The 25,872-nt window shown below is 45.4% G+C and overlaps 1 protein-coding gene across 2 annotated transcripts in view; it reads right to left on the reverse strand.

The window, feature by feature from the left end:
* Positions 1 to 25,872, reverse strand: part of LOC138467890 (UTP--glucose-1-phosphate uridylyltransferase) — an 839,807-nt gene that overhangs the window by 526,973 nt on the left and 286,962 nt on the right. For both annotated transcript variants that reach the window (XM_069608192.1, XM_069608191.1), the window contains one exon: positions 22,055 to 22,162. In XM_069608192.1, coding sequence (XP_069464293.1) covers positions 22,055 to 22,162 — 108 coding nt within the window. The remainder of the gene's footprint in view (positions 1 to 22,054; positions 22,163 to 25,872) is intronic.

A 25,872-nucleotide genomic window follows, 5' to 3' on the forward strand; every position in this document is an offset into this window, starting at 1 on the left:
GCTCTGTAACAAAAAAATGGAGGATTGGGGTTCATTAGTGGAACAGTGGGAAAGGTAGATGCAAAACCTGTGGTGTTGATGGGTGCAGGACAGAGGTACTCGGTTCCCGAGTGCCTTTCTGCTTTCTATGGGTTCGGTGGAAGAAACTTGTGAGTAGGTTATCCATAGGGAAGAGCCCAAGATTTGGTACAGCACAGCACTTTGGGTCTGGTTAGCCGCTGATGTGGGAGTACGGCAGGGCTAAAGAGGAGAGCTTAGTAGTGGCTCGGTTCATGTTGAAGTGCAAAAGGCTAGGCCTGTGGGGACCTTCTTGTTAATTTTTTAATTTCTTTTATTGGTTTATACATTTTTGAACAAACAAAACATACATCATACTTCACTAGTCCCCGTCCCCATTCAGAGGTTACCACTCCCCACTCCCGTAAATGTACAAGCATCAGGTTTTCCCAAGTCTCCTTTAGTCACTATCGGGTGCCTGTGCACCAGAGTCCAGGCTTAGCCGATTTTCGATTATGGCTAGATAGTGCGTCAGTGGAATTAAAAGTTTTAAGTCGGTTCCATTGAACATGTGGCCCCACCATTCGTCGGCACACAAAGACGGGTGGATTGAGCTCCAAGGGCCTAAGTGCACAGTTCTCTCATTTCGAAGATAAGTGCAGAATAGCACTAGATGCTTGAGTGATTCTGCTTCTTTTGTGCAGAATCTACACATGGGGTTTAGGTTCTTATTACAGCTCCAAGTTCTTAGACGTTCTTTGGTTTTAAACAAGTTCATTCGAAATAGCATGAAGTGTCTGCGGGCATTAGGGTCCGGGAACACGGTGATATAGAGTTGGACTTTATTAAAAGCGCGGGCTTCTACAGGCGCGTCTGTCATCAGGGTTGTCATCGTTCGTTCTGTTCAGGTTCTGTGCAGAGGCGGCAGATTTTCAGTTTCACATCATTGGGGTTTTTCGTGGAGCAAGGTTGTCGTGATGGCGAATTCTACCAGCAAGCGTTCACATCTCTGCATCCACAAAGATACCAATTTCTGGTCAGATACTGGTGTGTTGTGAAGAATTTCAAACTGTGGGATGTTTTCTCGGAAGCGAGTCTTGCGAAACAAGGATAACAGGTTCCAGCAAATCTGTGACCTTCTGTGTGTAATGTACGGTGGTAGGAGATCTCAGAGGGGAGCCTGCAGGGATTGAAAGAAGGATTTCATTAGCAGGAGCTAAAAGCAGCTCATGTCTATCCAGGATCACCCAGTAAGCAGGAGCTACCTATGTAAACTAGGAGCTATTATAAAGTATGCCTCCAATTTAACTCCCACATGAAATGCAAACTATACCTTTTTGTCAATTTTATACGACCCACTATGCTTTAAAATGCCTTCTGGATGTGCTCGAATGCTCATTTATACACATTCCTAAACATACAGATTTAATGTCATGTGGGTGTGTTTGTGAGGCACCAGTTGGTCTGTGGAGTCAAATGTTTTTGGGAGTTATACTGAATTGCCACGGCTTTAGTTAATTTTGATGCAGATTTCACTATTCTTTGCCACTTATAATTCTTGTAAAAGTGCCAGATAACTACTTGGGCACCAACCCTAAACGATACTGACCTCTTCAGAATGAGGCACTATTAATTAAACCAGTGACCATCAGTCAGCCCGATGGGGAGAGTCAGTTTAAGAGTAATCTAGTAAGACAACCCACACTTTGCTGATGCAGGCATTACTCACGAACTTAGCATCATGACCTTATGAGCACACAAACGTGCGTAGACAATAGCATTCGCTATAAAACCTGCATTCGCTTTTGTTTCTATTTGTATTTGTAGGACCCACCCAGGCCTCCAGGATATTTATACATATGCCACACTATCGGGAAGGCTCATGATGGGACTACCTTAAGTGTCTAATTGACTACATCACACTTGAAGTAAGTGTAAACTTTATTATCTGCCCACCCCAACTTTTGCATGAGTTAGCAACTTGTTGACTGTGCTGATACTACTACTATATATGTGTTCCCAGGGGCTTTATGACTGCTACAAAGAGAGTTTGGCAGTAGATACGGATGCATTACTGAAAAATTTAAAACGGTAAACACCAAAGGTATCCCTTAGCCATGATATTATTAGTAATGTGTTCTATATGAGAGGCCCCTGTAACTAATGAGGCGCCTTCCTGTTTTTTTAATCCATGTTTTGTGATCTAGGGCGTCACAATTTATTATGATTGAAGGGGCCAAGAATTAAATCTGCATCACCTCGGAACACTACTAGATTAGATTCCCCATGAGAAACTGTTGGACTACTGTAGAATATTACGAGTACTGTTCCCAGATACCACATGTCAGATCTGTTCTGACTAACACATTTGTTCTCTACCGCTGAAGAAGTTCCCTTAACAATTTGATTTTTCAACCCAGAGGAACGAAACATGTTGGGTCACATGACACCACCAGAAGAGGTGTTAAGAGAGGATAATTCAAGATAACACCATATGTTAAAAAAAAGGGATTTTTGTGCTTTTACATAGATAATAGAGTGACATACTAACTGTTTAGTTTAGATAGTGAACAATACGTGTGGCCTTTGTTAAAAAATGTATACTCTTGTTGATACAAATACTGTATATTTGTACATGTGTGATTTGTTTGTACAGATTATATTATACTTAATATGCACTTTATAATCACCTGAGAGGTGATAGGCACGGGACACTTTAATTGGAATTTGACACTTTAATAGACACTAGCCACTTTTGTGATGGCTTTAATAGAATGTCTTTTTAACAGAATGTTTTTTTCAATTTAGAGCTTTTGGGCTAACAGTGTTTGGTTGAATTCTCCATACACAGAGCTTCCTCATAAGATTGGTGGAATCAAATCAGTGGACATTCTCATACACCCCAGAGACTGATACCACAAAACCTTCAGAGACAGGGAGTTTGTTTTGTCAAGTTGTTTATACATAAAACCAGGTTTGCTCCCCCCTCTCTATTAATTCATCTGGAACCCCTCTTGTTTTAAAGGAGTCAAATGTAGTGCCTGGTTGTTGTCAGTGTCAAGCCAACCCGGCTCTCCTGGGCTGTACCCAGGAGCTAAATAGCTCCTAGCAATTTGGAACCCAGATTCTGTTAGTTGGAGGAAGGCGCAAGTAGGCCTTAGAAGGCAAACCAACCCACAACACAGCACTCATAACCCCGACCATTTACAGACTGGTGTCTGTAAATGGCCTAATGGCCTCATGCCTTCATGTCTCCCTCTGCCCACCTCTGGTTTGCTCTGGGGTTCTGATGCCCTATTAGAATTTGCTTTGTTATTACAGCAGGCTCTTGGGCACGCATGGATGGTAGGAATGGAAAACCTTTTCCTGAATGTTCCTAGATTTCGGTTCAGTCAAGTGACCATTAACCTATAAAAGGGGAAGGGTCTGGAGAGCGGGTTAGGTTAGTATGATCAGTGTTCCTGGTAGATGTTGAAGGCAATGTTTCTCACCTTACAAGATGACAACAAAGCAGTCTTTATCATCACTTAAAATTGATGGGGGAGCCTGGCTGTTCTGACAATTCTGGCGCTTCAGGCTCTGATGATTTGTGCACTATCTCCCTTTATTATGGCCTGGTAAGGGGTCCGGAAACCCTCTGGTAAACTGTTTTGGTGTATAATATTAATAAATCTCATGCAACAGTAATGGGTCACGGTAGCCCACCGCCAATTGTGTCATAATTGGCATGTACATGGTGAGTGCACAAATCCCTTTCAAGACAATGCTGCATGGTCTGTCTTTGATTTTCTTTTGCTCTCAGGATAGTGCAGAAAGGGGAGTAGGAGTGGAACAGGGGTGAGTAAAGTTTGAAGGAGTGGTGATAAAATGAGGAATAGACATGGGCACAGGTCAGTCAAAGTGCCACGTGCAAGTACATTGAGGGCTGGCATCAGCTGACATGGGAGAACACAAACACAATTCCCGCTTGAACAAACCTTCATTTGGAATGGATTTCTATATTAAAACTCACATTAAACTCTAAGAAAGGGAACATTGGTCCTAAACAATGGAGGCATATGCCAAGTGGGTTGAGGAATGTTCAGAGCAGCATAATGCATCTTAAATAAGGGGATTAAAAACCAGGGATCGAAATTATGATTAGATAAGCAGGAGCTAAAAGCAGCTCCTGAGTAACCAGCATTAACTAGTGACCAGGAGCTACCACTGATGAACGAGGAGCTAGTACACACTGTTCGGCAAATCTAACTTCAACATAAGATTCAAACATATCATTTTGACCAATATTTATGGCCCCTTATGCTCTAAATGTTGTATAGATGTGTCTCAATATTCATTTATGTGCCCCAAATGTAAAAAGTGAAATTCACATAGTTATTTGTGTTCGGCATCATTTGGCTTGGGGAGACAAAAGGTGCCCCTGGTAGCTGTTGGTGTCAAGCTAACCAGGCCTTTCTAGGTTACAGGCAGAAGCTAAATAGCTCCCCTCAATTCCGTACCCTCAAAAACACGATTGAGACATTGCACGGCCAAATTAAACACCTTCGGGAGCGACTTAGAGAGGTCTGACGTCTACATGAATCGATCTGCAGATGGGAGATGAAAAACATGACAATGAAACTGGAGGACCGAACGTATTCATTTTACTAATGTACGGACGCCGACTCCTCAGAGAGCACAAGTGGTCGTTCTAACCGCCATACCCATGGCGGTTGCTGGGGATGCACTGACCTGCAGCAAGTGCTCACAAACCACTCTCTCATATGTCAGGAAGGGCCACAGGCCCTACATTCACATGCAATACCTGCAGCTTCTCCTTTCTTTGCATCTGACTTGTTTCGGCTCAAATTATTGACAAGACAGTAACTTTCCAGGTGCCTCTTAGGCAGGACCAGCGGCACCTGATGGGTACAACAATGTATTTTCTATGGTCCATGTTCCAAGGACTCCAAGTGATTTGAGGAACCTGGCTAAGGGTTTCGCTAATATCCAGGAGGAGCCTCAGCATTTTGTCGGGGGGGGGGAGTGGTCCAGTCTGTTATCCAGTACTATAGTCTTGCCTGAGCAGACATGATCCAGCTCATGAGGATGGTTATGCCAGGTCAGCAACTGGTTCTGGGATAGGTAACCAATTAGGTCAGGAACAAAACAGGAACATAGCTACGAGTGCGTCCTAGAAAAACAGACTGAGGGAAGACAAGTAACTGCTGCCAATTTATTATACTGGTTGAAGGTACTATTCACACAGCATTCCATGATCACAAAACCAGACAAAGTGGCACAGGACACATTGGCTAAATCCTTTGTTTCTGAGCTACAACCAAGTTCCAAGTCCAGTTGAAAACTGTTTGTGTTGGGTGGCAGAATAAACCCTTATCAGAATTAGTATTGTTTGCAATTCTGTGAGTGTGTCTCGAACAAAAGAAGGAAAATACTGAGAATCAGCTTAGGGAGCTACAGTTAAATAACTTGCAGTGTCCCCCCTGTGGGAAGGGGTGGATTTTGGGAAGAGAACCGGAAACCCACTGGGGCAGCCTGGCATGTATAAAGATCGGATGGCTTGTCATTGCAAACAGGTGGGACATTGAGGCTAAATCCTTTGTTTCTGAGCTACAACCAAGTTCCAAGTCCAGTTGAAAACTGTTTGTGTTGGGTGGCAGAATAAACCCTTATCAGAATTAGTATTGTTTGCAATTCTGTGAGTGTGTCTCGAACAAAAGAAGGAAAATACTGAGAATCAGCTTAGGGAGCTACAGTTAAATAACTTGCAGTGTCCCCCCTGTGGGAAGGGGTGGATTTTGGGAAGAGAACCGGAAACCCACTGGGGCAGCCTGGCATGTATAAAGATCGGATGGCTTGTCATTGCAAACAGGTGGGACATTGAGGTCTACACTGACATTCTGTACTTCCAATGTCATAATCACCTTTCCTCCTCACCAGGACCAACCCCCAATGCACCAAAATGTACACCAAATAAAACACACTTGATCCAGCAAGAACAACAACGTTACGATAGCCTGAGAGATGACCTAACTATGTATCCTGTGATACATCGGCAGGCGGAAGCCGGCCTCCAACAATGGCAACCAAAAAAGGCTCCTGTCTGAGCCTGTCAGAGCCGAGAAAGAGTGAGGTAACGTTCTGTTCGAGGGCCTCCACTTGAAAGGCCACCACCATTGGAAAGAGCTGCCTCTACCTCATCCAGTTATCCCTTTAATACGGCAAGTACCAAGTCCAATACGTTAATCTATGTATATCCCACTGCCTCACAACCTTAGTCAATGCTCGCTATATGATACGACATGCATCGCGCACACCTCCAACCTCCCATCACGTTGCCTGATACAGAAGTACCATAACCCCTTCACGGCCCCTGTATCATACTGCCTGCAGCTACCAAACGACTGCCTTCCACTAACCTACCTGTCCGCACGCATACAATATTATACTAATTCTTTCTTCAATAACTTGGGGGCGCACGCTCTGCAGATCTACAGGCACCGCTCCATGCAAGTCTACCTCTGAGAACGATAAAAAACCGTTCACTGCCAGACCATCCAATCAGATCCCAATTGACACAGTAACTGATGGTGAGATTAACACGGTACTTATATTGCAAGGCACCTTCTTGTAGCACCGTGCCCTCACACATGTTCTTGCCTTGTCTTTACCTTGACTCTGCCGCTATCCTCGCTGTGACACTACCTCGTGGTAGTATTCTATGAAAAGCAATTAGACCCAACTTGCAATTGCCAGCATACTCTAACCTGGCGATGATCAATATTGTATATGTACTGCCTCAACTGTGTATTATGCTGTTGTACCTGTGCATTTGCAAATTCAATATGTGTATTTCCCTAACATTGCCCTCTGCCGAGCCCAGCAACCTATCACCAAAGTAGATCGATATACCTAATAATTGCCTGACCAGCCTATTCTGATTGATATTACCAATATTACCTAACTGGATCTTTGTATTGACGCACCACCTTATTTGCACCCTCCACCAATGTACCCTGCCATGCATAATAGCAGCCAGACATCTCCAACTACTGCCTGATTATGGCAATTTCCCTGACTGCCTCAGATACTGCCAAATATTGTGATAACTCCTAGTATGCTGGACAATTGTCTAAATCAGTCATACCTTTGCCATTGCCTGCTTGCGCTAACCTATCAGATGCATCTGACGTGGGTAGGTAAGTAGAGTACCACTAGTGGAGTCCTCCCTTTGTCCCTTACCTAGAGGTATACTAAACTGCCAATTAGCCAGACCCTGTCTCAGCAGTTCACTCCTTATGGCTCTCGTCAGACCGGTGGTTCCGCCCTGCACAGAAGACGTATTCACCCAGGTGGGAAATGGCCTCGCCCGACTCTGATGTACCACAGAGTATCCCCTCCCATGCCCACCACTGTTTCTTCCCAAAGTATCACCATTCCCTGCTCCGACAATACAGCCTTACATTGGCACACCTGCCATGACGAAGCCTAGAGACACCATACTTGAAACTCGTCAAGCCCACCTCTCGCCTAACCATCGGCTATCTAACATTAACACCAAGACAGCCGTCACCTCACACCCCTGCCTACACACATCGAACCTCAGTACTAGTACATAACCCACACCACCACCCCTTACCAGCCTATCCTGGGGATCAAAAGGAGATCTAGGGCCTCATTACGACCCAGGCGGTAAGTTACCGCCTGGGCCGTGACTTTACCACCATGGCGTAAACTATGTTTACGCCATGGTGGTTGGCGGACTTACGGCCCCATTCCGACCTAGGCGGGGCGGTAAGTCCCCAATCCCCATTTACCCTTCCCCATTCCCATTTTTGCCCCATAGGGCATAATGGGAGTGGGGAAGGCGTTAATTACGCCACCGTAAATTACGGTGGCGTAATTAACTCCATGGTCCCTTAGCGCCATGGATTTTAACACCTGCTAAAAGCAGGTGTTAAAAGCACCATGGCGCTAGGGGACCTCGTAATCAGGCGGTAAGGGTCGGCGCTGTTAACGCTGCCGTAAACCCCTTACCGCCTGAGTTGTAATGAGGCCCCTAGACTCTCTTCTCGAACTAGCCTTCACTACCCACGTGGTCCTACTAAGGCACCGAACCACACTTCGCCTCCCCTCACTCTACGGAGTCCACAGCAATCTCCATCGTATAAGGCAACACATAAGACAATATTTTCAATGACACAATCACGCTCACTACCTAGAAAATCCCTCCAACCACTGGCAACACACTAGATAGTACTAAAACCATGAAGCCCAACTTCAAGCTAAGAATAGAACACCAAATTACGTATGAAAGGAGCCCTCATCAATGCTCGTTCACTTATAGCTGAAGCCCTTCACATCGCAGACCTTATCAAAGCTAATGACCTAGATATCCTTGCCGTCACGGAAACCTGGCTCCACGCAGCCTCAGGCCCCACCCCCTCTTTAGCCATCCCAGAAGTATACACGATTTATGGGCCAGAAACACCTTTGACCTAAGAATAGCAGCAGAAAATTAATTCACCTCTGGTGAAGTAATCACACTGAAAATTGCCCTCACCTCTACCTGCACCGTCATCCTTCACATAGTCTACAGACCGCCCGGCCCACTATCCTCCTTTAATGACGACATTACCTTGCTCCTAGCCTTTAATGCGAAACCCTTATCTAAGACAATCGTCCTAGGCGACTTCAATTTAGGCTTGAACGACCCTCTTGACACCCAGACTCTCCTCTTGGCTAATTCAATGAAAGCCCAAGGGTTCACACACCGTATTTCCAGTCCTACCCATGAAAAAGGACATATTTTAGATTGGCTGGCCGACAACAACTGTGACATAGATATCCTAACCAACACCCCTTGTCCATGGTCTGACCACAATACTACCCTCTTCACCATTACGATCATTACCGAACCTGCAAAATCCACTATACTTACTACACAAACGCCTACACAGATTTAGACTATATTAAATTCCCTGAGACATCAGTGCTGGTACAGTACGTAGAGGACACAGTACCTGCATAGCTTGCTTATATGTTTCACAAAATAGGGTGGGTGATATTAACTGCACTAGCAAATAAAGAGCACAAAGCATGGATAAAATTCTTAGCCATGTCCCAGAGGGAATCATTTTAATCAAATATCTTAATTATTGCAGAAATAAATCTTCCTACACCTAAGGTTTTAAAGCAGGGTTGTCCAGCTCCAGGCCTGGAGGGCCAGACCCATGCAGGGTTTCAGGATACCCCTCATTAATATTCATGCGATACATTTGCATACAATGATTCTAAATGTATGCACATGTTTCCTCGTGAATATTAATGAGGGATATCCTGAAAACCCAGGAGGAGAGGAACATAACCTGCATCGCATGTGGCAATCACAAGAGTGGAACAAACAGCACCAATGGGTTTCATGACTTCACAGAATAAGAAAAAGTTACTTACCTATTGGAAACGTTCTTTCGACTGGATCTTCCTCCAACATATTCCTCATCTTTGACATATAATGTCCATCTTCGGCTGCTTCGGAAAACTTTTTTCGGCAGAGGGCGCCCTGCGTCGATGGCGTTGAATCGATGCCCCTCGAAGGCCTCCGTCGAGGGTGAAGTCATCGGATGTTATAAGTAGAATGCATGGCGCCCGTTGGCCTGAGTTCTGTTTTTGCCCTCCTCGTGTTAGCAGAAATGCCCATAAACACGGGCATGACAGTACTCAGCCTTGTTGGAATGAAAGCTGTAATAACAAGGGAAATACTACAGAAGGGTAGGATGGGAGGGCGATGAGGAATCCGTTGGAGGAACATCCAGTCAAAAGAACGTAGCCAGTAGGTAAATAACTTGTTCTTAGAATGGATTGTGCCCTCCAATGTATTCCCCATCTTTGACAGACTCCCAAAGCAGTATCCATGTTTGAAGGAAGGTGAAGAATTTAGATATGCAAAGTGTTAAAGGGCAGAGTAAAGCACTACCTTACCAAAAGCGACATCCTGAGCATGCAAAGTATCCGGGGAATAATGCTTAGTAAATGTGTGTATTGATGACCACGTTGCAGCATCACAGATGTTTTTAATAGGGACACCCCTTTGCAGGGCTGTTGAAGAGGCCATGCCTCTGGTGGAATGTGCATGTAAACCCTCAGGAGGGTCCTTGCCTGCCAGTCTGTAGCAATCCGAAATAGTGAGGATGATCCACCTAGACAAGGTCTGTTTGGAAACAGCCTGCCCTAATTTGCATCCAGTATACCCTACAAAGAGCTGGTCGTCCACTCTCAACTTGGACAGCCTGGAAATATAACACTGTAATGCTGTCCTAGGAACCAAACTATGGAGCCTTTCCTCTTCCTTACTAGGATGCGGAGGAGGATAAAAGGCCGGCAGCACAATTTTCTGACGTAAGTGAAAATCCGAAACTACCTTGGGTAGGATGGAGGGTCTTACCCTCAACACAACCCTGTCCTTGTGGAATATAGTAAAGGGTGGCTGGGAAGAAAGCTCCTGCAACTCGCTCACTCTACGTGCAGATGTTAGAGCAATAAAGAGTATTGTCTTAAAGGTTAACAACCTCAACGGACATGTGTGCAAGGGTTCAAATGGCGCACACATTGGGAATTTCAAAACTAGGTTGAGGTCCCAAACCGGAACCTGAAAAGCAGAAGGCGGGAACACATTTGTGTGCCCTTTTAGAAATTGAGTCACCAGTGGGATTTTGAAATAGGAGCATTCCTCAGAGGAGCGCTTGAAGATGGAAAGCGCTGCCAGGTAACCCTTAATGGTTCCAACGTGAAGCCCCTTGTGAGCTAATGAAAGCAGAAAGGATAGTACATCCAGAGTCGTACATTGAAAAGGATCAACATTCTTTTCCCTGCACCAGTCGCAAAACTTATTTCAACTGCAACAGTACAGAGACTTTATTACTGGCCTTCTGGCCGAAAGCAACACCTCCATCACGTCATCTGGGAGGTCCCAATCCTTGTATCTCAACCTTTCAGAAACCAAGCGTGAAGGTTGAGAGTGTTGACCTCTGGATGGAGAACCCGACCCTCTTCTTGCGAGAGAAGATCCTCTCTTTGTGGAAGACGTATCGGAGGACAGGTGGACATGCCCAGAAGGTCCGGGTACCACGTTCTCCTGGCCCAATCCAGGGCAATAAGGATCATGTGGCTTCTAAACCATCTCAACCTCCTGATTACTAAAGGAATGACGGGGACTTCTTGAAATTGAGGGAGAAGCCCAGTCTGTGAAGTGAGTGGCAGGTAACGTTGAGATGATCCAAGGCTTGTTCGGGAGAACGCGCACTGATCAGCCAATCGTCCAGGTAGGGGTAGATGTGAATCCCCCCTCTCCTGAGATGCGCTGCCACTACCACCATCAGCTTGGTGAACACCCTCGGGCGGAGGTCAACCCGAATGGCAGGACTCGAAACTGATAGTGTGAGTTGCCAATGGCGAACCTCAGGTATTTCCTGTGCTTGAGATGGATCGGCACATGAAAATAAGCCTACTGAAGGTCCAATGACACCAACCAATCCTGCAATTGGAGGGCTTGAAAGATCTGAGAAAGAGTGACCATCTTAAATGTGTCTTTCCTGAGGAACTTGTTCAATTATCTCAAGTCCAAGATGGGTCTCAGTTTGGCGTCTTTCTTGGGGATCAAAAAATATGGGTGATACCAACCCTTGTATCTCTCTGCTACAATCACTGGTTCTATAGCACTTTTCTCTAGCAGGGTTAAGATTTCCTGCACAAGGAGAGGAACCAGAATTCTCAAAGAGTGTTTCCCCGGTGGATTGGTCTGAAGCTGCACTATAAAAGGAAGGCAGTAACCATGGGCTGCCCCCATTGATGAATCGTGATGCAAGCCTTCAGAGCGGTTTTGAAGCGGCTGCTGCAGACGCCTATGGCAAGTAGGCGACAGCTTGAGCTGGCTTGGCACCTCTACCTCGTCCACCACAAGGACATTTTCGTTGGCCTCTTTGAATGGCCATTACTCTTGCCCTTCCAAATGTGTAACGAAAAGATCGACCCCTCCAAGGTTGTCCGCTCGGACGAAAAGGCTGTGGTTGCCTAACAGCGGCACCTAAAGACTTGGCCGCCGCTTTAGAGGTCTGCAACTTCTCAAGGCTCTCATCAGCCTTGCTGCCAAAAAGATAAGACCTGTCAAACACCATGTTGAGAAGACGAGCCTGCACATCAGGTGCAAAACCCGACTTCCACAACCACGCAAACCTACGCATCACAGTGCTCCTAGCCATGGACCTGCTGACACCATTTGCAGTATCCAACCCAGACTGAAGGTACTCCCACATGGCTTCCTTGCCGTCCTTAACAATAGCCAGGAAGCTGTTCCTTTCATCCCCTTCCAGAATATGCGCCGCTACCATAGATATGCACTCCCACAGGTGGAGTTGGCCGACTTCAGCACCATACTCCCTGCCGAAAATACCTTCTCCACCCATCCATCCATCCATGCGCTTATCGTCCCTATCAGGAGGGATGGTATGGTACACTGCCTGTTTCGAGGTAGCCGTAGCTGCCTGGACCATCAGACTCTCGGGAGTGGAGTATTGTGACAGGTAGCGGGGTCGCTACTGGAAGGGCAGTATTTTCTTTTAAGAGATTTGTCAATCGCCGGATTAGTCTCCGGGGTCTCCCAATTCCTGGCCACACTTTTTTGAAGAGCCACATGGAAAGGTAACACAGGATCCATAGGCGGACCCTGGTCCAAAATGTTGGTGAGATCATCCTGATCAAAATGCACTGGAGGTCTAGACCAGCCCAAATATTCAACAATTCTAGACATAAGTTGCCGGTAGGAGGAGTCAGCATGCTCCCTGGGCTCTGGTTTACTGAACTCCAGCTCAGGAGAGGTGTCAATACCAGTAGAATTATGCAAAGTGTCACAGAGATCTTGCATTCTACTCTCCTCTGAAATTAGACATTAAGGCACATCTGGGGTACCATACTGGAGACCAAATGGGGCATCTTCCTCATCCGAATGCTCTTCCTCCTCAAAAATAGAAGTGAGGGACTCCTTTTTCGGTAGAGGGGTAAAAATGTTCTCAGGTGTAGAACCCAGAGTTTTCGAAACAGTCAAAGGCGTCAACTTTGACTTAGCCACAGCCTTTTTCGAAGGCTCAAGAGGCCCTGGGGGCTGAGCTGACAAAATCGGCACAGCCGGCGTCAACTGCTTTGGCATTGACGGTTTCGGCGTCAATGTCGATAAAGGTGTCGAAGTCACTGAAGGCCTGACAGTGGTCGATGGCCCGATTGGTACCATCGACAGCTGTGGCACCAAGGGCTTCGAAGGCGCGCAACGGCTTTGACCTTTCACCACATCTCGAGTGATCCTTCGACACCTCGTCTGATCAGGGCCTCGAGGGCTCTCGATGTGGATCACGCTGTTTACTCGGGCTCCAGGGCGCACGAGTTTCCGGCTGAGACCGCTCCTTACCGGCTTCCACAGAAGGCGCAGACAGAGCCCTGCCCCGTTTGTCAAAGATTTCAAGCACCTCCACACGGAAAGCTTCCCACTCTGCCAAAGTCGACTTTTTGGACGGACATGTCACCCACTGGGGGGTGCCGCCTGACGAAGACGACGAGAAAGGCGACCGGCGGTGCCTTCTCCTCGAGCGCTTCGTTGAGGACGAAGAGTAGTTGGAACTGCTACGAGACCTTGATCGCTTGGCCTTCTTCCGCTGAGAAGAGTCGCCACTCGACTCGTCGGTTGAAGGCCTAGCAGGTCGGGACTTATTGGGTTTGGACAGCTTGCCTACCTGAAGCTTCCCCTTTTGTTCCCGCAAGGCCTTTCCTGTCATGGATTGACACTTGGAGCACGTATCCGTCTCGTGGCCCTCACACAGGCACCGTAGACGGACTCGATGCGGGTCCGTAATGGACATTTTGGAACCACAATCCTTGCATTTCTTGAACCCGGATCGAGTAGAAGACAAAGACATGTCAAAAAGACAACAGCAAATACTTCACAAGTACGAGGCGTGCTGAGTTTCTCACGAAGCAAACAGGTTTGCAGAAAAACGGAACTGAGGCCAGTGAACACCGTGTGTGCTACTTATAACATACGATGACGTCACCCTCGACGGAGGCCTTCGAGGGACATCGGCTTGACGCCATCGACGCAGGGCGCCCTCTGATGAAAAATGTTTTGCGAAGCAGCCGAAGCTGCACATTACATGTCAAAGATGAGGAATACGTTGGAGGACACACTCCATTCGAAGTAGAAAATACTGATGTTGTTAAAAGTGTGTCACTACCACTGAAGTATTTCATGAACAATTGTTAAATCATCCTGACAAAACATTATCGTTAATATAAAATGAATTGTGGAAGTATTTTGTTCCTTAAGAAGAAGTTGTATTGAACTCTTGTTATACTTGGAGAGATAAATGGGGTCATCACGAGTTTGGTGGTAACCCTTAAATGCGGCAGTAACTCTATTACCACCGCATTTAAGGGTCTGCCAAATCATGGGTTTGGCAGGATATACCCCCAGCTCTTAGCTATGGGCAAATCCGCTTTGATTTTGCTGATTTTCGGTGGTATTACCGCATGCTAATACCGCTGGCAATAGTAGCGCCAAAAATTATCCATTGGGCCCAATGAGGAATGGGGAATTCCCGAATGGGCCCAATGGGGAATGGGAACTTACCGTTCCGCCAAACCCGTGATCTGGCGCTAATAGCGCCAGGAGGTTTGGCGGTAACGCTAATAGCCCCAGCAGTCATACCACCCAACTCGTAATGAGGCCCATAGACTTGACGTCTATTTGAACTGTTGGTAAAAGTCCAAGTAAAAGACTTTTGGAGCAAGAAGAATGTTACAATCGGTACTTGATTGAAAACTGGAACTTTTCTATTTCAACTGTTAAAAGAAAATCCTGCTTTGAATCTGGAGAAAGGGATCCGACCAGGTTACAAGGGTATACAGCTATTTAAGTTTATAACTGTTGTTTTTGAGTTGCCATATATACTCGTTTTGAGTCTGATATATGCTTAAGTGTGAGGGACAGAATCTTTTTGTTAGAGTGTTTCCTTTAGTTTATTTGATATGCAGGGAAATCCTCATTAGGTTAGGGATAGTGAGACGTTTGCCACACCCTTTTGCGTTTATAAAACAGCATCTTGTGAAAAGCCTTTACAAAGTTGTTCGCCTCACATTTATGACCCCTCACAATACTTGAAGCTCAACCCCTGCAAGCCTGAATTCCTATTCCTCACCAACAACACCGAACACCCAGACATACAGACCTGGCTATCAATCATGAACTTTGCAGGCTTCAGACCCAAGCTCACCTCCTGCGCCAAGTCTCTCAGGTTCGACATCGACAAACCCCTCTCCTTCAAGACACAAGAAGCTAAGAAATCTCAGACAGCTTGGTATCAGCTCTACCTCCTGCATAAAGTCAAACCCTTCCTCCCTGTGGGCAGCTTTAGATCCACTGTTCAAGCACTGGTCCTATCCTAACTGGATGGGGGCAATGCAGTTCTCGTAGGCCTCCCGTTGTCCTCCCTTATGCCCCTGAGAAGTGTCCTGCACGCGGCCGCATGCTTCATCAAGGGTCTACGCAGATACAACCACCCCGGCCCTCATCGACCTTCACTGGCTCCCACTGCACACATGAATTTCCTTCAAGTCTTGCTGTATCATCTATAGGGCAGCCACCCCCTATTCACCCAGCTACCTCGTGGAGAAACTCAGCATCTCCGGTGGACAGCACACCACCAGAAGAAAGGACACATGCAGACTTAAAATCCGCTGCTGCAAAAAGGAAAGTACCAGAAACAAGCTTTCTCAGCCTACGCCCCAAGACGATGAAACCTCCTCCCTGTAAGCATCAGATTCATTTCTACAATTCGGAAAAGAACTCAAGGAGTCTCTCCTCCTCAACCCCTAGGCCATCACGTCGCCCTTCGGGCCACCTAACTCGCTAGACGTCGCCCGCACCTCTCCTCCCCGCCACCCAGTGCAGCTGTACCCCTCCTTTGTATCCTACCCCCGCTGTATATCTGTTCTGCTGTTAAGTCTGAAAAGCGTTCTGTTATGCATATGTAATGTTGTATAGCCCCGTTGCTTCTCGAAGTTAGGCCCATGCTGAATAAATACAATTATAATAATACATCAATAATAAAAACCCTGTGGCCCATTCCAGTCTGATTGATTTCTGCTATGTTCTGGTCCCAGCCAAGGGAAAGTGAACATGCTACATTATTTGCCAGTGCTCATTGGGCACAAATCTCAACGAAATGAGAACTTGTGACAGTACCAAGGGACTGTAAAACACTTGTAAACCCTTACAACGATAGCCCCCAGTTCAGGAAAGGAACATCTGAAAGCAGATCCCCCTCACAACAGTAGGTGCAAATGCTAAGAATGCGTATGAATTGCTCGCAACTGCACTTGGAACAGAAACATCCATGAACATGATTTCTACCTGGATCACAATGACGTATTTTGGAAGCATTTCTGACAAACAGTAAAGGATTCATGAACTGTACCTATACAAGGCAATGCCAGAACATCACTAGCAGCAGATGTGAAGGAACTGGAAGATGAAAACAGTAGTTAACACTTTAAAAGTAACCAGAGGAAGAGTTTTCACAAGGTATGCGATCATCCTACCCAGACCTGATCACCAAAGAGCAGGTTAGGGTATTTAATTCATTGAGATGGAGTGGGAGTGTTTAAGAATTGGTTATCAATAGGCAGAAGCACACGTCAGGAAAAATGCATACCATGTAGTGGCAGGTGCTTGATGTCACTGACAACTAAAGTAACTCAACTAGTCATATTATGGCCTATACCAACATAAGACAAGAAGTGCTCTCATGGAAAGTGTTAGTCAAACTGATGCATACATCAAAACCCTCTTTTTTGAGTCTTTCCAGGCTACACTGGCTGTCATTTACAGAACTGTTAAATGCGTTGAAGCTAGAGACTCTCCTTTGCTTAACACGGTTTATTGATGAAAGTGATGCATATGCACGCCTGAAATGAAAAACAAACTAATTCAATACCATACCTTACACAACTAACTGGTGCAGTGCAAGCAAATACAATGCAAACCTGTTCCACTGGTCTGCTTACTGTACTGCCCGGAGAAGTAAAATGTACTTCACTATTTCTTAGATCACTTTATTGGATTTATAGATTGTTGGATTGCCACTGAATTATATAGCCATTGACTTTTGAGAATGGTCTCTAGTAATATATGGTGTGCTGGAGAACTGAGCAGACACATTACTTGTTATGCCTGGCTAGCAGCCATCAACTTGAAATATTTGCCAGTCCTGTGCATATACATTTTGTGGGACTATAATGTGTTCAGAATACTTTGTGCATAGGGATCCAGTAAATACAGCTCTTCTTTATGCAAGGGTCCTTCAGTGGTCTTCAAAGTTGCATACTTTAGATGCATCATTGGGGTGCAATTTGGCTTTCACATAGAAAAGGATGCCTCATCCCAGTGAAGTAGGACTTGGAGAAGGGATGCCACAGATGCAAGATTGACTTCAGCGGTGTGGAATTTAAAGTCCGCAGAAAGCATAGGGCCTCATTACACGGTAGGCGGTGAGCCATGGCGCTATTAGCGCCATGGCTCATGCCGGTAAAATACCGGCACCGCCTTGGTGGAAAGGGGATTTACCGCCCCATTCCAAGGTTGGAGGGGCGGTAAATCCCCCTTCCACCATTGCCCTTCCCCATTCCCATTTCTGCCCCATAGGGCTCTATGGGAATGGGGAAGGCGCTAATTACGGCACCGCAATTTTGCGGTGCCGTAATTAGCTCCGAGGTCCCTTTGCGGGTTGGATTTTAACGCCTGCAAAAAGCAGGCGTTAAATCCCCCAACCCGCAAAGGGACCTCGTAGTAAGGCGGTAAGGATTTACCGGTACCGGTATTTTACCGGTACCGGTAAATCCTTACCGCCATCCGTGTAATGAGGCCCATAGTCTCAGATTTCACAGTGTTAGACTGACACCCTGCCAATCAAGGGCAAGCGGCTTGGACTCCTGGATGCTGCAGCATTTAGCCCCGTTTGTACACCGCATGGTAGTTCTTAATGCATCGGTTTCTTGTGACAGGACTCTGAGTAGTGTTCATCTGGACTGTTTTTCTGGCTTTTTGGGTCTTAGCTTGCCATTGGACTCCCCCCAACCCCTTCTGAACTATTTGTACCTCTGCATGAGGGTTATCTGTGTATGACCCGCCCTCCATCACATTCTCTGCTTCGTGTCTTACTCTGTGGTCTGTATATCTGCTAACTTGTCTGCGGTTACTCTGTGGCATCCTTTGCAGCACCTCCTTAGGTCCTTGGGCATGCACACCTGCTGAACTTTACGAGGGAGAACTGACTAATCTCTGCATACAGGACCCCACCGTGTTTTTGGAATCTTGTAGTGAACATTGTTTCCCTGGAAAAATAAACGATTTCTGTGCTTTAGTAGCATTGTCGTCCCATGCGAGTTAGACTCCCTACGAACTACATTGCGCCCATTAAGGCTACGCTACATCAGGCAGGTTCCCTAGCCTATGGACCAATTTGAGCTCCAGGTTGGAGATATCTTTTTCTGATACATCGTTCAAACTGCCTTTTTCCAGGTGGGTTGTGTGGAAGGAGTCCTGGAACATATAACAACTTGGCATGTTAATGTTGACCAGTTTAACCTACTTTTTATTGTTTGTTGCAGCTTTGGAAAGGGCAGGGTTACCACCTCTACCTTTTCATCCAAGCCCTCTGCATCTGTGCAAGTCTTGCTTCAATTGTGCTGTGCCCTTGGGAGAAAGACTTGTAGCCCTGGCGGAGTTGATAGGTCCCAACCTGGCTTCCATGTGGGCAGTGGGCTACAACCGTGGCACACACAGACAATATTTGATAACGGAAATAAACCAGATGGGCACATGCTTAGAAATTAATGCAACACAGCAAGTTTAGCTTTAAGTAAGACTTGGTTTATCAAAATGTGTGGCTTTATACTGTAAGGGATCAAGAGTAAGACTCAAACACAGTGGCATGTTCAGTGTTGGTTATAGACTTTTATTTTCAAAATAATAAGCAGGTTGGGAGGAATCCTATATATACCTAACTCTAAAAGGGGTTTCCCCGTCTCAACAAAACAAAGGAACGTCTGTGTCAGGATGTTAATAAAAAGTTTGTCTTTTGTCCTGTGTCCAAACCCTAAACTAAACCTTACATACTAAAATCAATACAATGCGCACACAGTGATTTCTGTAAGCTACGGATGTGTAGCTTTCCTACATAGTTCCGAAACGAAGATCTAAAGTGTAGAAAAAGAACGAAAGCTCCACCAGGGAAATGGGTCTCCCTTTGCCTAGATTTCTTCTGGTAATCAACAAATCCCTTGGTCACAGTTTACACTTGTTCAAGAGGGATAATATTTCCATTGAATATCCTTCAAACTTTACAGTGCTTTTAAATGTTCAGTTTCTCATTGTCTGTATTTCCATCAATGTAAAGGGGGTACCAGTCTTCCCTTTTCCATTCGGTGCCCTATTTTTTATATTCCTGGTGTACTCTCCTGTCAGGGTATTTGCAATTTTCTCATCAGTTCTCAAATAAGGGGTGTGATTCCTCCCTTTTATCTTTGTTTCTCACAGTTTTACAATTCAATATTCACTTTTCTTCTTATTCCTGGTTTACTCTCCTACCAGCATGTCAAATTACACTTTCATATTTTTCATGTTTACTTTTCTTTTTACTCCTGGTTTACTTGTCTTTCTCTTGTGGGTGTGAGCCCCAGAATCAATGTGCGCCTGGTTCACTAACCTGTCAGGGCTCCTCCTTTGTCCAATCACTCTTTCTTTTATCCATGATATTATAGCTGACAAATATTGGGTCATTGACCCTTGCTTAGCAAAGTTTGTCTCAGTTTCTTTTCTTCCTTTCAAACATTGGGCTTCTGCTCCTTTTCCCAATACTGTTTGCATTTACATTAACTTCTCTTTTAAAGCATTTGGTTGACGACCCGTTTTCAATATTGTTTGCAAATATTCCAGTTCCCTCAAATGTTTCACTTTGCCTCTCTCATCCTTTTTCTGTGACACGGCATACACTTTCAGACGCTCCGGTAACACATTTGCGTTCTCTGTGCTTACTGGGTGGCTTCAGTGTCCCTTGCCTGTCTCTTTCTCTGTCCACTTTGCTTTTCTGACTCGGTTTGCGTCTCGTTAGTAGGCTAGCACTCGTTTTGCTTCCTTCTGCTGTACTCCGTTCCCGCTGGCTCAGGCTCTCAAAAGGTGAGCTTCCTTCGTTCCAGTTTCTGTGCCCGTGATTCAGGTCAGCGTTTGTGCTGCTTCAAACGGTTTGTTTGCCTCCAGTGTTCTGACCGGCATCAGAACAAGTTACCATCAAACTCCGTCTCTGCCTCTCTCTCGTAAGCCTGTCAGCTATGGCAGTTTTGAACTTCCCGGCATGGTTTGTACTGTTTCCATATACTAGACCGTAGCGTTAGCCTACCGCTTCTGGTCTTATTGCTTGCTCCATCGCTCTTCCTTGTCTTTGCACTAAAAAGGGGCAAGGGGTTGGATAGGGTGATTGACCGGGAATATTTGGATATTCTTCATCTACATCACAATAAGCCATATAGGTATGGTGTACAGGCACATGGATGTCATTAGAAATGATGACGGCAAGATTATTTTGGTCTAGTATTTTCTTGTCTCTCTGGAGTTTCTCTTCCCCTATGTGATCCTCCCCCAGGCAGCCACCCCAGGGTCAGAGTCAGGTAGCTTCTGCCTTTCCCATGCCACATAAGGGAAGCTTCCCTCCAGAGAATCAGTGAAGATAGTGCTAGATTCATCACAATACTTGAAATTAAAAAAAGTAGGGCCTGCCATAGGCAAAAGAAATGTATAAATGTCTTGGACAGCACACAATTAAGTACTTAAGCTTAAGCTTTGCACTTGAAGTTGAATAGAGTAGAAGGGAGGCGCCTGCACAAGGATGAAAGAATCTTCATGTTATTAGCAATAATCTGTCACAATGTTTTAGCATGACCACTACTTCAGATGATGTGTAATTAATTGGAAAAACTGAGGTGGGACATGAATTCGCTAAGAAAATAGCAGCATTTAAATATAGTTACGTAATTGTCACCACCTGAGTAATCTGCTCACTGCTCTGGACCAAATCTACATTCATCCTTCCTCATTGGCACTCGCCCCCACGAAAAGATATTTACAATGACCAGAACTATACAGTCGTTCTTAGTCCAAAATCAGGCCTTCTCATGCTGTGGCCATCAAAGATCCGATTTCAGTATAATACATTTGAATGGTAACTGCAATTGGACCAGCATTTCAACATTAAATGAGACTGATTGCAATTTTGAAAGATGGAGACCTTTATAATCCTATTCACTCCAGCTATAGAATTCAATCAGCACAATGCAACCAACACACAGTTGCTGGAGTGATGCAGCCGAGTCAACAACACACACCCGGTGGACATGATGCTTCCAAGTACACAATAGTTCAAAGCACGTATTTTAGAAGTCCAAAAAACCTATACAGACATTACCTACTGTTTACTTGCCCAACAATAGGTTTATTAAATCGTGTCGTCCCTGAGAAAAAATAACTTGTCCTGGCAGTGGGGCTACAAGAATTCCACACTCCTACACTTAAAAGCTAATTCTGCGCCCCCTCTTGCTTTTAAGATTTTAGTCTTGAACCCAACCACCCAGTCGTAATGAGGGCATGATCATCATCTCCAATAACCAGCTACTCCATGACATCATAGCAAAAGGACACCCTGTGACCAAAATCAACTATTGCATGACATCAAACCCCAAGGAGAGTATCGTAATCAACTATTGCACGGCAACACTAAAGGACAGTCTCTGACCAATGATCAAGAGCTTCTGAAACAACTTTGAGAACCACTAAGATTATGATTTCACAGAGGTTACATACATACAATACAAAACATAGAATATTGACCACCCAGTACTCTGCAAATTGCCTAGAAATAGGAACTTCCAATATTGCTGGCACAATGAGACTATTAGTGTCACTTACCGAATCCTCTGGGGGGCGCTGGATCTTTCCCCAGTCAACCGAAGGCCCCTTTTCTTGCAAAAACCTGTGAAACAGCTTCTGAAACCCTTCTAGGTCTTTTTTTGCATTCTAAAGAAAAGAGAAGTAGATAAGAGTCAGGTATGGATACCACACTCAGCAATCACACAAATCAGAATTCTTAAAGAAGCACAAACAATTATATCCAATGTTATTGGATATTTTCAATATGCACTCTGAATATATCAAAGCACCACTCATTGGTGAGAGCCAAGACCATAGATGGGCACCAAACAGAAGAGAAGCACTTTTAAAAATCTAAGTGTACCTTTACAGTGGGCAAGTTCATAGGAAGGTTGCCAATCGGTGGACAGAAATGAGGTTTATTAGCACTGTTTAGATCATTCACAAGATCTTATCTTAAAAGCAGTGTCATGCTCTGCAGGTCAAATTCAGACGATCAGGACAGACTGAAGAGAGCCTACAGCCAGGGCCTGCAACCTGCAGCTCTCCAGATGTTTGGGACTACAATTCCTATGACCACTTACCATTGACTGTGCTGCCTAGAGATGAGAGTTGCAGTCCAAAACATCTGGAGAGCCAAAGTTTGCACTGCCATGGCCCAAAGAAATGCTATCAAAATAGTGTCAGGCACATTCCACAAGTTCAAGGAGAAGAGGTGCAAGAATTCAAATGAACAGAGGAAAGGAGCAGAATTATGATATAGGCAAATCAATTATTTTCCCAGTAAAAATATTGAAGTATACGGCAATGACCTACAAAGCAGGGGCCCATTTTTGCTGCAGATTACCCCCACACATATGCTTACATCTATTCCCCACAAAAGGAGAAGACCATTCAAGAAGTGCATCCTTAGAAGATGATACTCTTAGTTAAAATGGCTGCTCTTAGTTAAAATGACCACATACAGGTACTTACACTCCTGAGAACCATCCTACTAAGGAATGCAAATCAGTGTCCCACCCTAGAGGAATGCGCACAGGCAAAGCTACCCTAGAGGAATGCACACGGGCAAAGCTACCTTAGATGAATGCACACAGGCAAAGCTACCCTAAAGGAATGTGCTCAGGCAAAGCTACTAAGTGAAACATTTGACATTATCAACTGACGCGTGTACAACAAATATTGTTAGAAGTGTAGAGAAAAGAAAAAGTGTACAAAAGAATAAAAGTCTATTTCACTTACAGGTGCCCACCAGAGTGCCACAGAATGGAAGTCTCCACACACAAGCCTTTAAGGTCAAGGGAATTTGAGGTCGAGACTGCCTCCATGCAATGTTTACATGATGGGAAATTCACAAACCTCACAAAGGTCTTAATTTCAGATCTTGCTTAGATTAACAAAATGCACTTGTGGTGTAAAGATAATATAAATAAAATGCCCTCAGCTCTTGCTGAATGTATTTTACCTGTTGTAAGGCTTGTGCAGACTTGGAACTAGACGGAGGGATGCACAGCATTTACAATTCCTATCGGCTTGGTCTATGAGATCAAGAGTTCTACACAAACCATTGCCTAACACCAACACACTGGTGCCAGTGTGCATTTGTCACTTTTCTGAGAGCAGTTTCTAGAGTCCACAGCTCTCAGCTGCAGGAACCATCCCACAATCTTGCCCAGAGAGCCCTCAAGTGGTGCGTCCAAATCAGACATTGCTCTGCTAGAGAGAATAGTCACCATAATGCTGGGCTCCATTTTACATGCTTCCTGGCATGTTGGTCTAAAAAAGAAAGGTAGATTCCAGTCTGCACATAGATTGCAGGATGCCAAACTACTCTTAGATGTGGCCAGGAGACTGGAGGCCCTACTCTTCAGCTCAGCAGTTCACAGGCATGTGGAGAGCAGGGGTGTATGGGGGTGGAGTGGAAGGGACAGCTACTTCTTAAAAGTGAGGGGTGGGGGTCTTCCAACGATCTTCTCTTAAAAGGTGGCAGTCCAGCTTGCTACAACCAACTAGCCAATTCTGCAAGCCCTTTTGTCCTGGCGACCACCCACCTTTTTCTGAAAAACAGGCAATGGCAACTCTCAAGTTGAAACAGTTAAAATCTTAAATCCCACTTCCTTTCCACACAAAACCGCAGCAAGGACTCTTCCCTGGAAAAACGCTACATGACTGTGCGTCCTTCCTGGCAGGATTAAAAGTGCTGAACATGAGCAGGTTCGGTACTAGCAAATCGGGCAATCCACATAAGTTTAGTTTGCACTATGAACAATTTCCTTCTACTGTTTGAAGACTAACAACCTCGTACTAGTGCATGACAAGGGGAGGATGGAGTTCAAGAATTCAAAGAGTACCAAGCTGTGCTCTAAATGGCTTCTGTGGTGCTTTGTGAGGACTATAAGGTGGCAGAGCAATATGGACAGCATGTGTCTCTTAATAAAGATTAGCACTGCTATGGCACAGGGAGTCTTGATTCTATTAAAGACAACGAGGCAAGCCTTATGCTTCAACTTCCTTTATTCTACTCTTCACAGCAGATTTAAATCTTCATATTTCTTTTCATTTTCTTCTTTTTTATCTTTCAAAATCACAACAAAACTAAACTGAAACTACACACCCCATGAACCGCTGAGTCTCTGGTAGTCCCTCAGTCTGTTTCCTGTCTATGGGCCTCACTAGTCACTTCCTGCCCGGGTCCTTCCCTCTTCTTTTTTCTGCTCTTCTTGCAGATAAGTACCCCTTTTCCTTAGCTCCAGTTCTGGGGCATATTATACACGTTTTGCAGTGTATTATTTCTATGAAGCACCTTTTCAGAAAGGTTTAGATGCAGGGAATATTGATTTACACGTTGCATGAATGCATGCGTTTTTATATCATATCTGTAAGGTTGCAGTATTTCACGGATGTGTATAGTGCATTGTGCGATCGCGAACCAGCGTGTGTGTGTTTGTTTTGTTAATTGTATTGGAGAAGCTGCCGGACCCATGAGAATCAAGCTCACCTCAAGGCACCCGGCTGCGTCTCCTCCAGTATCGCAGGCACATCGCGGCCGAGGGAAGTAAGCTTCTGGCTTCTCCTCGGCAGCGAGCATTTAGACAGTACGTGTGTCGCCGACAAGCCTGTGCACGCGTAGTAGCGGAGGCTGATGAGCTTCCCTGGAACGCGGAGCTGCAGCCTGGACTACGGCGGCACGATCGCTCGCACGGAGGCCTGACTGCAGGGCCCGTTAAGAGCTCATCTAGAGCTCGGGAATTATTATTTGCACTGCAAGCAAGCGCCACAATTCTTAACTCATGAGGATTCAGGCGAAAACCTTCACCGGAGAGACCGAAGTATTGCAAGCTCCGTGCCCAGCAAGGGCCAGCGCCTCTTGCTTCAAGTAGAGAGCAGTTAGCAGCTTAAGTGGCAGACAGGCCATGCAACGCCTATATTGTTGGCATCCCCTCAGACTTCCCCCCCACTTCACAAAAGAAAAAAAAAGAAAAAAAAAGAAAAAAAAAGGAAATAAATCACAGAGGATGTGCCATTCAGCCTGCGTTGTCCAGGCGTCCAGGCACATTGATTACTATTGATGGAAGCCGATATCATGGAATCAGATGACATGAGTGAGGGGAGTCAAGACCAGGTGATGCCAGAAGACCCAGACCTAACTCTTAGTCCTAAGAGAGTTTTGGGAGATTCACTGGTGGATGCGGTAGCCCAAAGAGGTGTGCCTGCTTCAAGAGAGGCTAGAAGCGCTAGAATGCCTAATTGGGGATGGCCTTAAGAAAACGAGGCCCAAAGTGGATGAAAGCACATCCTCTAGCCAACCTCATGAGGAGGAGTCTTAAGGGGAGAGAGCAGGCCCGAAATAGAAAAAC

Source organism: Ambystoma mexicanum, chromosome 4q (assembly GCF_040938575.1).
Source record: "Ambystoma mexicanum isolate Mex_15411 chromosome 4q, UKY_AmexF1_1, whole genome shotgun sequence".
Classification (NCBI taxonomy): Eukaryota; Metazoa; Chordata; class Amphibia; order Caudata; family Ambystomatidae; genus Ambystoma; species Ambystoma mexicanum.